Here is a 15,654-nt window from a genome sequence, read left to right as displayed (position 1 = left end):
CGCTTTCATCTTGTCATTGCCTGCAGGTGAAGCTATGGGGGAGGCGGAGTTGTGTTCAGTGAAGGAGAGGCAAGGCCGAGTAACGTTGCGTAGAGACAAAAGTGGACGAAAGAGAGGCAAACCTGCGGCTCCACGAGTATAATTATAACGTAACATAGACTATATCGATATAAACGATATTGTCACATCTTATATCTCGTATGAAAATATATCGATATTTTTAAAAAACTCGATATATCGCCCAGCCCTAGTACCGAAGCTGATGGAGATTTAAAAAAAGGGTGATTTTGAACCGTGAATTATGCAAAGCGTGAGTCCAATGATAACAATTTACAATTTGTTAGCATTAATATTAACTCATTCACTGCCATTGACGTCTATAGCCGTCAATTGCAGTGAATGAGTCAATGGGTTTAACTCATTCACTGCCAATGGCTAGCAGTGAATGAGTTAATATTCAAATATTTTTTTAATTGTCAAAGTTTATGTTTTCAGATCAGCTTACTTGATTCAGAATTAGCTCATGCTATTTAAGGTATGATAGTATAAAGTCAGCTCACTTAGTTGATTCACTACCAGATCGCAGTCATTCTCTGACCTGTTGGAAACGATGAGTTTAGCTACAGATACTTGTACTGTCAGTGGGCTCAGGAGCATCCAATGTCTGTGGGACAGCCAGTGTCTGCTGATAGATTTTTGAGACACAGAGTGAAAATGTGATATATTTAACATCCACACACAGATTCACTTCTACGCACATCCCCTACTTTGTGTCTTTGCATAGGTTTTGATTGGGTTTGGTGTGAATATGCCGTAGGATCACCTTACTTTAATTTTCTTTAATCACATTTCACCTCTACTGTCTTAAGCCGCCTCACATCTCATTGATCTCAATGAACTTATTTAATCTCAACTTGTCTCTTCTTATCTCTCGTTGTGTCCTTTCTCCTTATTTTATTCCGTCTAACCTTATATCATTACACCATCCACACCCCATCTCTTCTTCCCTCACCTTATTTGCCCTCCTCTCATCTCTCCTTTACCACATCTAATCTCTCACCTTATCTCGGTCAGCCTTGATGTGGAATATTTCTGCCGCTGAAGCTGTCCAATTAAGATTAGATGGCATGAAACTAGTACATCTGTGTGTGCTGTGTGTAGGCAAACCCTCAAAATGGCAGAAGCTAGTGTCTCATAGTTTCACCTCATTACTGCATCCAAAGAGGAGTGTGACAGACGGGGGAGAATTCACGAGGAGGAGAGGAGGAACTCTTTTTTTTCGGTCCGTCTGGACAGCATCATCAGAGAGAGCGAGAATAAGAGTCCGTTATTAAAACATGTGACGGCAGAGACATGGCTGAGCTCATGTTCATGCTGACTTGGAGGCTGTCTTCATGAGAGATCCTGGCAGTGGGGTCTGTTAACATTCAGATCACGTTCCACTGCATACCTCCCGATTTCTCTAAGAATCCCCAGCAGCCATGTTGGTGCCCGCGTGACCATGAGGAGGACGTCTTTGATGATCAGACTTTAGTGGAAAAATACATAATTAAACAAGTGGTTACACTATTTTTCCATTCAGTTGTATGTGTGTGTCATTAAAGTTGCAGCAAACACCAGTTAAAGTTAACGAGAATACGTGATTTTAAAGAGCTAACTGTTGAGATTCTTCCGGTGAATGAAAATCAATACAGAAACAAGCTGCTGATTATCCATTTTTAATTAGCAAACTGCAGTTGGTGTTTTTAAAATCTAATTTAAGCCCAGTTTCAATAAAACCACAAGTAAGGAGCTCTGAAGATGGATGAAGCCCTGGTGTCTCCGTCTTTCTGAGCATCTGGGTCGACTGGGAAATCTTTTTGTTTGTACTATCTTTATATGGAGAATGAATGAGCAGCGAGATATGAGCCACGGCTGGAAAATGACAGTCACAGTTCTGGAATCAATAACTCAGTGATATTGTTTGTTCCTCGGTAAGCAGAGGTTTGGGAGCAATCTCTGCAGAGTGATAAGAGGAGAAACATTGCCATTTTTCAATTCGGTGAACTCATTGATTAGTTGGAGAAATCCAGTGACTGACATTAGCAGAAATTTGATGCAACTCTGCTAGAAGGGATGCTTCCACAAAAATAGCAAACACCATCTGCAAGTTCTAATGGTGTGTTTAAGGAAAGTGTTTTACTCTTAAACAATAAGGTTAAGTAAGGTGAGGTTTGACTGCAGTTACAGAAGGTGTTTTCAGACTGTTTTGAGGGGAACGTTATGAAAAGTCCTTCTAGAAAACAGTGCTGAATAAACATTTACACTGCAACATAGAGCAAATGTTCCTGTAAAGCAAGATGACATTCCTTGTACATTCCTCCGCCTCTGACTGCCACCCATTACAAGCGGCAACAATGGGTTTCCTTCTCCCTTAGAGATGGGGTGTGGAGCCATTCGAGAGGGCCTCGGCGTGCAGCTGCTGCTCCTCCACATCAAAAGGAGCCAGTTGAGGTGATTCAGACATTTGACTAGGAGGCCTCCAGGATGGCTTCTAGGTGAGGTATTCTGAGCCTGTCTTACCGGAAGAAAGCCCCGGGGTAGACCCAGGACTCTTTGGAGAGATTTAACAAGTTCAGTCAGTATTATCCTTCGCTCTCATTGGTAGTTGTTTCAGGTGCTAATCTCAAAATTTGCTGAAATTTGTGGACCTTTAATGGTCTGGTCAGTCTCTTCCTGTTGGAACGCCCCTTTAGACACAAAAACCCAGCCACTTTAGTCCACCAGTAGTTTTTTCACCTTAAACTGGTTGAATGGTAAATGGCCTGTATTTGTATAGCGCTTTACTAGTCCCTAAGGACCCCAAAGCGCTTTACACATCCAGTCATCCACCCATTCACACACACTGATGATGGCAAGCTACATCTTAGCTACAGCCACCCTGGGGCGCACTGACAGAGGCGAGGCTGCCAGACACCGGCGCCACCAGGCCCTCTGACCACCACCAGTAGACAACGGGTCTTGCCCAAGGACACAACGACCGAGACTGTAACTTGTGTTTGCGTGCTCTCCCTGTCAGGTTAATTGATGATTCTAGACATGCGGTTGACTGCCAACTTATCCACAGTCTGCTGCCTCTTGCCCAGTGTCGGCTGGGACAGGCTCCAGCTTTAGTTTAAGGTTTTGATAAGCCTTAAATCATGATTGCTGCAGTATAAAATGTGTATCATCTGTCAATTTGTTCATTTAGATTTCAAATTTGATTAGCGGGATGGTTCATTAGTTTCCTGTGAGCGACTGGGCTGGTCTGAACGGGTGGTGCTGTGTTGACGTGGAGCAGATTGGCTCTGGTGGAGCAGCAGATTGCGTGTTCAGCGGGAGGGGAACTTGGGTCAGTTCAGGCTGCTTTGGTTTCATCGCTGCCGCACACACACACACACACACACACACACACACACACAGTGGAGGCCCCTGACCCGGTGACTGTGATCAACACGAGGGGCCACAGAATAAAGCTGAAGGCTGGCAGGATGACTGCTTTCTTTCTGCTTTCCGCTAATATTTAGGTTTCCTGTGATTTTCAGTTCATCACCCTCTAAAAGTTAATTACATCATTTCTCTTTGGTTGAACTAATTGCAGCCCGTAGACGGTTGTAACATTGAATGAAGGGTTGTTTTAGAGGTCGCAAGCCACAAAAGTTCAGCCGCTGTTACAAAACAAAGCGAAACAAAAAGAAACGTTCAGGAATCGTCACTAAAACTTATAAAACAACACACCCCATCACAGCTGCTTATAATTCACCCTTGATCAGGGGAATTATTTTTCCAATCTTTGTAGCTGAACCTGAGTGTACCAGATTTCTGACCTTTAGGTCATTTTTTTTGTGGCGGAAATGATGAGTATGTCATTGCAGATGGTTTCTGGGTGGAACAGGTCTGTTTTGGTGAATTGCTCAAATAAGTACTGTGTGTGGAAATGCTGCAGTCTGCAGCAAAAGGGGGCTGATCGTGACTTTCTATTACTAAAGTACATCTTCTGCCCTGTGTGGTGAGTTAACATAATAAAGTTTGAAGACAGGAGTTAGCCTTTGACCCTTATACACAGCTGCTATTGCTGCTGCTGATAAGCTGTGGTGGAAAAAGCATGTCTTGCAGAACAAGATTGTAATAGTTATATTTCAAATTCATTGAGATATTTAGGGCCGGTGAACTTTAGCACTATAAACAGCATTGCTCTAACTAAATATTAACACAGCAACACACTTCAGTCTGACTGCAACACTCATTCACCTGCAACACAGGTACACACAGAGAGACGTCACAGAAATACTGAAAACGGAGTAAAGGTATATCTCTGCACAGTTCTTTAAAATATTAAATAATTTCAGTTAACAGAAATAAAATAAAACCCAAGCCTTAAAAAAAAAAGTGCAAAAACTCAAATAAATTGATATAGAAAAGTCCTTGTTCTTTGTAACTGTGTCTGTATGTCTGCACTCTTTGTCATGTTGCTGGATTCATTTGACATTTCTCCAAGTTTCCATCCACATGTCAGAATAGTTACTGTCTTACTAAAGAACAATAACTAATGTTGATGTCAATATTCATGACCTTTCGGTTGTGTCTGCAGGTCTGTCTGGTAACCCTGTCGATTTGGAAAAACGTCACACGGCATTTGGACAGAACTTTATCCCCCCAAAGAAGCCCAAGACATTCCTGCAGCTGGTGTGGGAAGCTCTGCAGGACGTCACGCTTATCATTCTGGAAATCGCTGCAATCATCTCACTGGGTCTGTCTTTCTACCATCCACCTGGCGGTGACAGTGAAGGTCAGTGTAGATCGTCGTAGACGCTGTGTCTTTACCCATTGCTTTCGGTACACTGAAGACTCAACCTGAGCATTTTAGCTGCTGCCAGCTGGTGGTTTTTCAGAGCCAGAGATGAACATATATGGAGAGGTGGCAGTGCTAAGTTATCAGTATACCAAGCTGCACACATAGACATAACAAAGAGGGTTGTTTCTCCAGTGGAGTTTTCCTTCCCACTGTCGCCAAGCGCTTGTTTGCAGCGTGTCGTCTGGTTTTTGGAGTTTTTCTCTGGATAATTTTATTATTTTAAACGAATTAAATTAAATTAATTAAGAAATGAAATAACTGCTAAGACAAAACTACCCGTGGCTTAAAATAGAGGGAACTCCAACATTAACCAAAGCAAGTGAAGCTAACTTGGAGGAGAAAACCACCGTTTTATTAGACTCCCAGGAAGAGAAATCATTTCCTTTGTGAGGTGGAAGGCAACATGGGTTAAACACCTGAAAAAGGCAAGCCCAGCAATCAGGTGACTGGCTGGGTTGGTCACAGCTGAATGGGTGTCATGCACAGATGCAGATTAATTAGAGCACTGTTATAAAATACTAGAACTTGATGTGGACACTCAAGTTTGTGAAATCTTGTGAAAGAAGGCGACATGGGAGTTTCAAATGAATACCATACATGTATCTACTAAGGGGCTGACGGGTAGCACCAGCGGCCACCTGTATTTTTTTTCTATATCCATGTTGTTTATTTTAATTACATGCTTTTATCAGGTATGTTTTTCTGGGTAAATTATAAGTGGATTTATTTACTTTCATTTTTACGTAATCCACTTTTATAAAACAAGAAATCTGATCATTGATTTGTTTAAAAATGTCAGTAGTTACTGGGCTAGTTTCCATTACTGTCAATTTTTGCATGAAAATGAAGTAAGAAAATAAAGTGGTGCAGAAAACAAACATCTAAACGTGACTTTCTTCAAGTGTTTACACGCAGATACGTTTTATGTCATGCAAATAATGAAACAATAATTGTGGCAAGAACTTCATTAGCTCGGTGAGCCTTAATTGAGTTGGCTAAGAGAGGTTAAGAACTGCCATCAGGAATTGTCACTTGATGACAATTCAGAGCCTGATAAATTATCTGAGTCTTTAAGCCTCGTGGTAACACTCACACATTCACGGGCTCCTCTAATCAAGTGAGTGAGAATCTGAAAATGAAGCTGATGCCTACGAAGCAGGGAAGGCTATAAAAGGAAATCAGAGCACTTCCAGCTTGCTGTCTAAAATGTCATTCAGTAGTGGTGGTTGATGGGAGCGCCAGGAATCGAAACAAGATGTCTGCAGAGGAGCAGCAACGGGAATGTTTAGCTGACACAGAAGTGATGCTGCACTGTTTCGCTGCGTGGGGTTCATTCACAATCAGGGCCCACATCAAAGGAAAAACCTCACCTGCTGCTGCGTCACAAAAGTCAGTCTGTGTGGTCAGCAAAGCAGCATTTGGATCAGAGTAACAGCTGCTGTGTGCAGACTGAGATAAAATATGTTTTGTTGGCCTTAATTATCAAAGCTCTGTTTGCTGAAAAAGGGAGCAGTATGTTTGTGGATTGTGAAGATGCTTTGCATGCAAGGGAGTCTAAAAATATCTAGAAACAGGAAATTATCTGCTAGTCACGAATTTCTGAAAGATGACAAATTAGGAGAAGAAACTTTTTCAGCTGATTAAAGGTTAAGGTTTTCCAAGCTGTGATAATCCCATAGGGGTTACTGAAAGCCCAAACCTTTGCACGTCCCACAATTACTGCATCTATTCCAAAAGTAACATGTATTTATTAATTATTATTATTTATTTTCAGTATTCTGATATATGTAGGTAGTTGGTTTATATTTTAATTTATATTATTATTTATATGGGGATGTATATATTATATGTACTGTAAATAAAGTTGTTTAAGTAAAGTTTTTGTTTAGCTTTTGACAGTATTCCTGACTGAAGGATACAGGTCATTTTTGCTTTTTGCTAATTTGAAAGACGGCTGAGCAATTAATTAAATTTTAATGATTTTACAATTATTAAAGCAGGATAACTGAGATACAGTTGTTGTGCAATGTTGTGTTTTGCGCCTTAATAAAAATCCAAAAGAGAAAAAATTATAATGTGATGATGTTATGCCTGAGTGGAGCATATTCCACTGGTCTATGGTTGTCACAGCAATTTAAGAATTCAGATGTGGGTTTTTTGTTGCGTCTCCAAATTCTAAGTAGAAAGTCTGACTTGAGAGAGCATCCAGATGAAAATTGCAACTGGAAACTTGGAATTTCAGGATTCCCACTTTAAATGCACAATACAATACCATATGTCATCTTAACCCTCTCCAGGCAGACGTTGCAGATTTGCAACAGTTAAGACATAACAACCTGATTAACCCACATACATATTTTATGAGGTTTTTTTACTCAGAAGTACCACTGCAGGACTTGGTTGTGCATTAGCAACAAAAAACTTAATTCGGGCTTGAGAGGGTTAAACCCCATCACAGCTTAGAGCTTCTTGCCTTACCTGTTCATTAAATCATTACACAGTCAGCCATTATTGCCTAACCTTTCCAATAAGAGCTCTCCATCTCGCCATCTGTCTTTGCTGTTATGATGGGATTTGATTTCAACATGTCCTCATGTTTTCACAGCATGCGGCGCAACTTCGGGTGGCGTAGAGGACGAGGGCGAGGCCCAGGCTGGCTGGATCGAAGGCGCTGCCATCTTGTTCTCAGTCATCATTGTGGTCCTGGTGACGGCCTTCAACGATTGGTCCAAGGAGAAGCAATTCCGCGGGCTGCAGAGTCGCATCGAGCAAGAACAAAAGTTCACGGTCATCCGCAAAGGTCAGGTCATCCAGATCCCTGTGGCCGAGATCGTGGTTGGAGACATCGCTCAGATCAAATACGGTATGAAACGCAAACATTGTTATTGGTTATTTCATGTGATGTTTAACTGTCAAGCTTTTATGACTACAGCAACAACCTTTGTGGAGCTGCTTTACAATACAAAATTTAAATTTAAAAGGACTCTGTGTAAGATCCTGTTCAAACCCTGTGGCTGATGGGGGAAAAAGATTCTGACCTATCTGATCGATCTGCTTGCAGGAGACCTGCTGCCTGCTGATGGTATCCTGATCCAAGGCAACGACCTGAAGATTGACGAGAGCTCTCTGACAGGAGAATCTGACCAGGTTCGAAAGTCTATGGAGAAAGACCCCATGCTGCTGTCCGGTGAGTGCCTGGAAAACTGTTCTCCTAAAAAAATCAGGTTCACGGTGTTTGACTGAAAGATTGATGTCCTGCTTATAACACAAGAGCTGTCTGAGACCCCGCCAAAGCTAAAATTTCCCATGTATGAATTCAATCCCTTGATTCAGAAGGATATCTGGATGCAGAGTAGGGCTACACAGGAGTGCAAGACTATTTACCTAGAAAAAAAGCAACATAAGTAAAAGCATGTCATTTTAAATATTCAGTAATGCGTCTTAAAATGAGATTAGATGGATAAATAAGTGCTTTGACATTGATGTAAAATGAAAACAAATGACAGTAACACAGTAACAGTTTTAAAAAATAAATAAATAAAGCTTCTTTTTTGACTCGTAGCTTTTTGAATATTTCCTCAGGGACCCACGTGATGGAGGGATCAGGCAGGATGGTGGTGTCAGCTGTCGGCCTCAACTCTCAAACAGGCATCATCTTTACTCTGCTGGGCGCCAGCGAGAACGACGAAGAGAAGAAGGTCAAGAAAAGTAAGACATGAGACAAAGCCTGTCACACATGTCAAGAAACACAACATATGTTGAAGTGTGGAAGGTCATACGAGGACAGTAAGTCTGTGAAGTGTGAGGAAAGTTTGGCTAGAACGACTGTCACCGTGTCAGCTTCTGAATATTTCTGAACAGGCTGATCGGAAATATTTTGCCCGTTTTTATCAGCTGGTGTTGATTTGACGTTTCTCCTGTCGTACCAGCCGACTCTGTCAGCAGGTAGAGTTCATCCAGTCTGAGCTGATAACAGCAGAGCTTTTTGAAGGGTCTGAATGTGATCTGTAAGCTTAATTTAACTTCAATCTAAGCACAAAAACCTTCCATAGTGAATACACGAGACCAAAGATGAGTAATATTGTGATTGTACCGGCCCAAAACAAGTGAAATAAAAGTGACGTCTACAAAGGAGCTCCCACAATCTTACCAAACTTAGCTTATCGTAATTTTAAAGTGGCATGCACACCTTTTTAGTGACCGATTCCAAAGAGTTTGTAAGATTATAGTTCATTTGCTATGACCAGGTAATTAGCTTAAACTGTATATAAAAGATGAATTAGCAAAGTCCTGTTTTGAAGTCTTGAGCTGACCTTTTTTGGTATGACAATCTTGGTGATTACAAACAGGATATGATGTGAGGTGGAGCTGATTCAGAAACATATCGCGATGTCATAGGCTAGAAATGTTAAATGTGCTTCATCAGACAAGTACTGAGGACAAGTACTTCCTAGACGTCTGCAAACAGTCACCTCTTGCTGGACATTTGAAAAATGCTGCACTAGCTGCACTTTTCTGCTCTGTCCTTCTTTTATATACAGTCTATGGTTGTACCCAAAGCTACATTTCAAAGAAATGCATGTGACCATGTATCCTTAAGGGGATAAATGGCTATTATATCCATGGATCATTATAGCCTACTTCATTCTGTAAGTTAAGCAGACAGCCCCAGTCCTTCAAAGGACTCAGTGCTGCCCACTAGATGAATCTCCAGAGTTTGGAGGCTGTTGAGGAGTCAGACATAATTCTTGGACTCAAAATAGCTTTGCATGATTCAGTTAGAAGATAACGCTTATTGATATTTTAATGGTCCTTGGTGCAGCACCTCAGTTCAAACAAGCTGTTTTAGCTACTCCATCTGATTGGCTGCTCATTGAACAGGTTTGAATAGCGGGTAGGTGGGGCTTCCGTGCTCACAGGTGGAGCTGTGTGCCTGAGGAGACCATATTATATATATCTTCTCTTATTCACATCATACAGATCCAAAAGTAGAAAAAATGAAATCAAGCATTCAGAGCACACTGCAGCCTGAACTTTTGGCTCACAGAAATTACTCAAGGATATACTGACCTCTTTATTTGAAACTTTTGCCATGTTTAATAAGAGAATCCACCATTATGTGACATATGGCAGAAAATATTTTCAAAAAAGCACAATAGGTTCACTTTCAGTCACGTCAAGCTGTCATTTGTAAGTGGATGGTTCATTAAACAGGAAAGTGTGCAGAATGTACTTCTGTACACTAAAAGAAAGGGAGCACTTTAGGGGTTGTTATGCAATGGTTTGCAATTGCCCACTTAAGATCAAATCAAGCTGTATGTGGCCTACGAGCTAAAATGAGCTTGACACCCCAGATGTAAAATTTTAAAAAATACTTGAATTTTTAACATTATTCAGTTGTTATGTTTAAGTGCTTGATGGGAATCTTGATAGGCCATTTAAACTTTTGTTCTCTGTCGTGGGCTTGCAAACAATCTTTGTTAATATTTCAGTAAAGCAACACTTTGAACTGTGATTTCACAAAGACTCAAAGACAGATTGATTGGTCACCTGAGCAAACACCTCATCGTGGTCTCATTTATTCATGTAAATTCATGGCCACAGTACTGAGTAAATTGGCCAGTTATGTAATATCAATTAACTGTGAAACACAGTTGCTTCTTTTATAGAGGGACCCTTCAAAAGCCAACGTCCAGATGATCTTTGTACTATGTCAGAGCAGATGTAAAACAACAGGCTTCTGCAGTCGGTCTCTATTGCTTTTGATTTGCTTGTGATCATGCTAACCCCCTTTTACACATGTATCCTTTTCCTTTAGTTTGTTTTTGTCTTATCATTTTGTTTTACTGGCTAAAGTTTGAGTTTGTCAGGCATTCATTGTGAACTGGCTGAATGTACCAGCTCAGCGGAGAGAGACGCTCAGGTTTGCATTTCGGCCTCCAGTTTCTGGTTCATAAAAAATACAGACAAACAGACAAAAACAAAATTGGTGCTGGCTTCCTAATGAGGAGAACCACAAAACAGATTCAGCTAAAAGTAAATTCTCAATTTTAAAGAAAAGAGCCTTTACATTTACATCTCATACACAGGCCGTTACTTCCATGTTTACATTGTCAAAGCTTTAATCTTAATCTTAAAATGTGTTACTAATCCTTATGCTGAAACAAAGCACAAACCCTCAGAAAGTCTTTGAAGTGAGAAGTGTCATCACTTTTCAGAACAAGTCCTTGCTTTGATATTTTCAGACTTTTCAAAAGGGATCTTAACTTAAAAAAAAAAAAAAGCCCTTATTTTCCAAATTGGAAGTGAATCCTCGCAAAGATAGAAGCGCGCACACAAACACACACACACGGAGGCACTGTCATGAGGTTCTTGTGTTCTTTTAACAGCAGACACACAGCAGACTTCACTGTCACACATGGCTGCATCAATCCGCCGTAAACACGCACACATGCACTGCACACATTCATGCATTCGTGTCAAGTCACAGCCATCAGTTATCTTGCGGGGATAAAAGCCTTCAGTGTTGCAAACGCACACATACACACACATACTCGAACCAGTTCACTCTCGATATCAAGCCACCAACTGAATAACAAAGAGGTGTGTGTGTGTGTGTGTGTGTGTGTGTGTGTGTGTGTGTGTGTGTGTGTGTGTGTGTGTGCGCGCGCGCGCTGTTTAGCTCTGACCTTGCCAAAGTTCCTTTCATAATAAAAGCAGACAGCTTAGTTTTACTGCAGCAGGAAGGTAACTTCCTATGAGCAGGAAAACGTACCTGACCTGCACTTCACCTGTGATGTGCTTTATTGTGTCTAATCAGTACATGACACCTCGTTAAGATCAATTTCAGAGACAGCATCAGCCCATGTGTTTAGCTTTTCAGTCATTTTTGGGGTGAATAAAATCCCTTTTAGAGATTCAGCAGTCCAGTTCAGACAGCCCAGTTTCATCCACAGGGCATCAATTAGTGCTGTTTAGTCAAAGCCACTGGAATGGCTCGTTTACACACAAAGTGTCCGTTGGCATGTGTTTGGCATGTGGCATGAATTTGAATTTGAATTTGAATTTGAAGTGTCCGTTGTCATGTGTTCCCTGACACACTGAGTTTTAGCACTAGTGAGAGTGACTGTAACTCTCAAGTCATTATCTTTACATGTGCACGGTTACTGTTATAAAGATGCAGCTTCTAACCCAAACTGCAACGCTTTCCTAAGCCTAAATACTTTTTTGAGGATTAAATCTGAAAAAATAAATAAATAAACAAAAATATACATATCCAGCAAATGAAAGCAAAAGTAAAAAGTCAATAAAAGATTAGAAAAATCGATGCCATACTGCTATCCTCTAAAAGTCTTCTAAAAGGGGACCATTAGGGATATAAAAGGGGAACATTATCTCCAAGACTGCCTTGGCTGGCTCTTCGGGGCACCAACGCCACAGAACATCATGCACATAATGAGGATACACAGACGGCATCTTGGCAGGAAGTGAACGCATTGTTAGTCACATAAAAAAATCAGACCTCAAGAAAATCAGCAGACAGAAATAAAATGATGTTTTGATGCATGTCAGAGCATCTCACAACCACTCTACAAAGGGAGTGCCCTAAAAAACAAAGCCTTCTGTTAACTCTCACTTTCTGCTCAAACAAGGAACGAATTTCAAAATAAAATGTAAACGTGGTCACTGTTTATCACAGCGTCTGCAGCTGTGCTGGCAGCCTTTTGAGGCAGTACTGAAACAAATCAATGCGGTGAACGTGCTAACATAGATTTGATTATTCACATCACACAACCTTCAATAATTGTGTGAAATAATTGAGTCTTAACATTTTTCATTACGTTCCACTTTAAAGTAAAAAATTTTTTAAAAATCCACACTCTGATAAATAAATGACCATAATATCAACTTATTTTTTTATATATATATTTTTATATTTTATAATCTGAAAATAATGCAGCTTACAAGAATGTGTCAGAACAGACCAACATGCAGTCTATGTAACGATGTACATAATGAACAAAAACCTCAGTAAGCTTAGATAAAGTATCATATTAACAATGTTATGTACCATGTGAAGCATCACCTTTTAAAAGAGGCCACAGTGTGCTGGTACAGATGAATTCACACTGCATAAAGTGAAGTGAAATACAGAAGCGAGCACACTAGTGGGTCTTACATGTTATTGTATTGTAATGATCAATAACATGAATTCAGTGTCATTTCAAAAACAGACAACTTCCTGAAAGGTCTACCTTCTCACAATAAATGATAGAAACAGAGTAATGCAGAGCTTCAGGAAAGTACAAATAAATCGATCGCCTGATTACTTTTAAACCACATTTTAAATTTCTGATGAATATTTTTAAAACTTTAGATTTCGTTGGCCATCGGTTCTCCGCAGCGGGAAGTCGTGTGTCTCTCTCCTCTGATTCGTCCATTCCTGCCCACGGCACACACACGACACACACACACCTGTGGGTTTCTATCAGTTTGAACTTTGTGTTGTCCCTCAGTTTGATTTGATCTTATTTTTCCTTTGAGCCATCTTATCAGCATTCCGCCCTCTCTCTCTGTCCGAACAGGTAAAAAACAAGGACCCCCCGAAAATCGCAACAAAGGTAACCCCTCCATTCATCCATCTGTCCCGCTTTGTCCCTCCATCCTCCCTGTTACTCACCCACTCCTCACCCTTCACCCAGCGGCAGGAGGGGAGTGTCCAGTCCATCTCTCTCCCTCTCTCTCTCTTTCTGCTGTATAAAGGGGGACGTTCTCTCGCCTTGCTTTACCTGTCCAAGGGTGCAACTCTCAACCTTCAAGTCTCTAACAGCCGAGTCTGCGGTCGCCCTGTAGAAGTGCATTAATGCCTCAACCCTGAAAGCAGGGCATGTTTTTTGGAAGCACATGATTTATGTTTGGGTGAGAAATCAGCCACAGGGAAATTTTTAAAAATGTGAGTGTAGTGGTTATCTTTGTGTAAATCACGTTTATTTGCAGCACTCAAAACAAAAATAAGACGTGGGTTATACAAGTCATTTATGATCACTTACAGGAAGTTCATTGTCGCACTAGCCAACAGGAACGTGTACCAAAAGTGACATCACACCCATTGGCATGTTTTTGTGGTGACACCTGTTGCTAAGGAGTACACAGAAGCGAGGCCTGCAAGCTTCAGGTGCACGCATACACAAGAGTCAACAAGAAACAGAAGTATATAATGTTAAAAACAACAATCAATTAGTAATCATTCAGATTTACTTAATATATTATGTCTATAAGGAGACACACTAATGGTTAATCGCCTGCAGAAGGCCTGTTATTAAATATTAGCCAGACTAACGAGCTAGGACTTCAAATGATGATTAATTCTTGTTTGGTCAGCAAATCTTTAAATGTCACAAAACATTCAACAGACATTCACACTAAAAAATAAAAAAAGTTAAATTGCAGAAACAAGTTAGGCTGTTTTCATAATATTCAAACAAACATGGAAGCACTACTGATTTGTAAATGTTATCAGTGTGCACTTTGCAAACTAACTTATGCAACTGTTGGGATCTTTATCGCTATTTTCTGTTTGAAAGAAAAAGAACAAAACATTGAACGGTTATTACTAATCTCTTAAATGTAAGTCATGTGCTTGCTAAACACCTTTTTTCCCCTCATCAGAGTCTCTCAGTTCACGGTCAGAATTGGGCTGCGAGACCATCAGTGAGGGTTACTAACTCCTAACATACTGCTCTGACCTCTGAGGTGTCCTTGTTTAATGGGTTTAATGACTGTGTGTGAGATTGCTGATGACGTCATTGCGGCAACCTCCAAAATCAGCCAAATGCCCTCCATGTCCTGGGTGTTCCAGCACATGGCCAGCTTCCTCTGCAAGCTGTCTCAGCAAACACACACACACACACACACACACACATTTAAACGCACACACCGACACACTCCCCTCATCCAGACCTCCCATGGTTAAAGCATCTGCTGCAGACAGAATGCTTCTTCATGTACAGAGAAAGACGCACACACAGCTTTTGGATGCTCATCACTGTTTTTCACACGGAAATTATAGTCAGTGCTGCAGTCACAGCCGACCTCCGCTGAAAAACACAAGCTGGACAACATTTCTAGGAACATCTTTGCTCATTTTTATGAAACTTAAAGCCCTGAATGCATTTGTCACCACCTTTTTTAGCTCCAAGTTTTGCAGCACATTAACTACGTGAAATAGCCCCAGTTCTCCCATCAGTCATGTTTCCAGCCGCTTATTTTTTCCAACCATAAGTTATGAAATGAACTTCCTGTTTTCTTCAGTGTGACCTGAAAGTAGCAGTGGAGCCATAAAGTCATATGGAAAGTTTTTACTGAGGTCAGAGTGCGAGGAAGCCGAGTGTTGTTTTCTTCTAGACAACCTAAAGTCTTATTGCAACCAGAGGAGGCACACCCTACTGGCCATTAAGAGTAATGCATGTTTGATGCACTTAGGCACTATTTAGACTGGTCAGCTGCTACCATCTTTTATACTGTCTATGGTGGTGACACCCTATACTGCAGGTGTCTTGGGAGGTGCAGATTCCACAAATGGGCTGACAAAGGTGTCTAACCCTTGTCTTTTGATTAAGTATCCCATTGCACGTTTTTTAAAAAGCCCAAGGTCACATCTCATAATAGCTTGTTTCTAGTTTAAAACCTAAAGATTTAATTTTTAATATAGTTTATTTATCATTTATTTAATAATTGGTTTTCCTTTTTTTTTTTTACCCTTTGTATCACAACACTTCCTG

General features: G+C 40.7%; 1 protein-coding gene across 4 annotated transcripts in view; it reads left to right on the top strand.

Annotated features, from left to right (window-relative positions):
* LOC309707248 (plasma membrane calcium-transporting ATPase 1-like) overlaps positions 1 to 15,654 on the top strand; it is a 133,484-nt gene that overhangs the window by 79,041 nt on the left and 38,789 nt on the right. For all 4 annotated transcript variants that reach the window (XM_082534458.1, XM_082534456.1, XM_082534455.1 and 1 more), the window contains 5 exons: positions 4,610 to 4,807; positions 7,479 to 7,736; positions 7,935 to 8,060; positions 8,456 to 8,581; positions 13,459 to 13,494. In XM_082534458.1, coding sequence (XP_082390584.1) covers positions 4,610 to 4,807; positions 7,479 to 7,736; positions 7,935 to 8,060; positions 8,456 to 8,581; positions 13,459 to 13,494 — 744 coding nt within the window. The remainder of the gene's footprint in view (positions 1 to 4,609; positions 4,808 to 7,478; positions 7,737 to 7,934; positions 8,061 to 8,455; positions 8,582 to 13,458; positions 13,495 to 15,654) is intronic.

The sequence above is a fragment of the Aulonocara stuartgranti genome (genome assembly GCF_965226115.1).
Source record: "Aulonocara stuartgranti genome assembly, chromosome: 5".
In the NCBI taxonomy this organism is placed as follows: domain Eukaryota; kingdom Metazoa; phylum Chordata; class Actinopteri; order Cichliformes; family Cichlidae; genus Aulonocara; species Aulonocara stuartgranti.
This window is presented reverse-complemented; position numbering and strand designations above follow the sequence as displayed.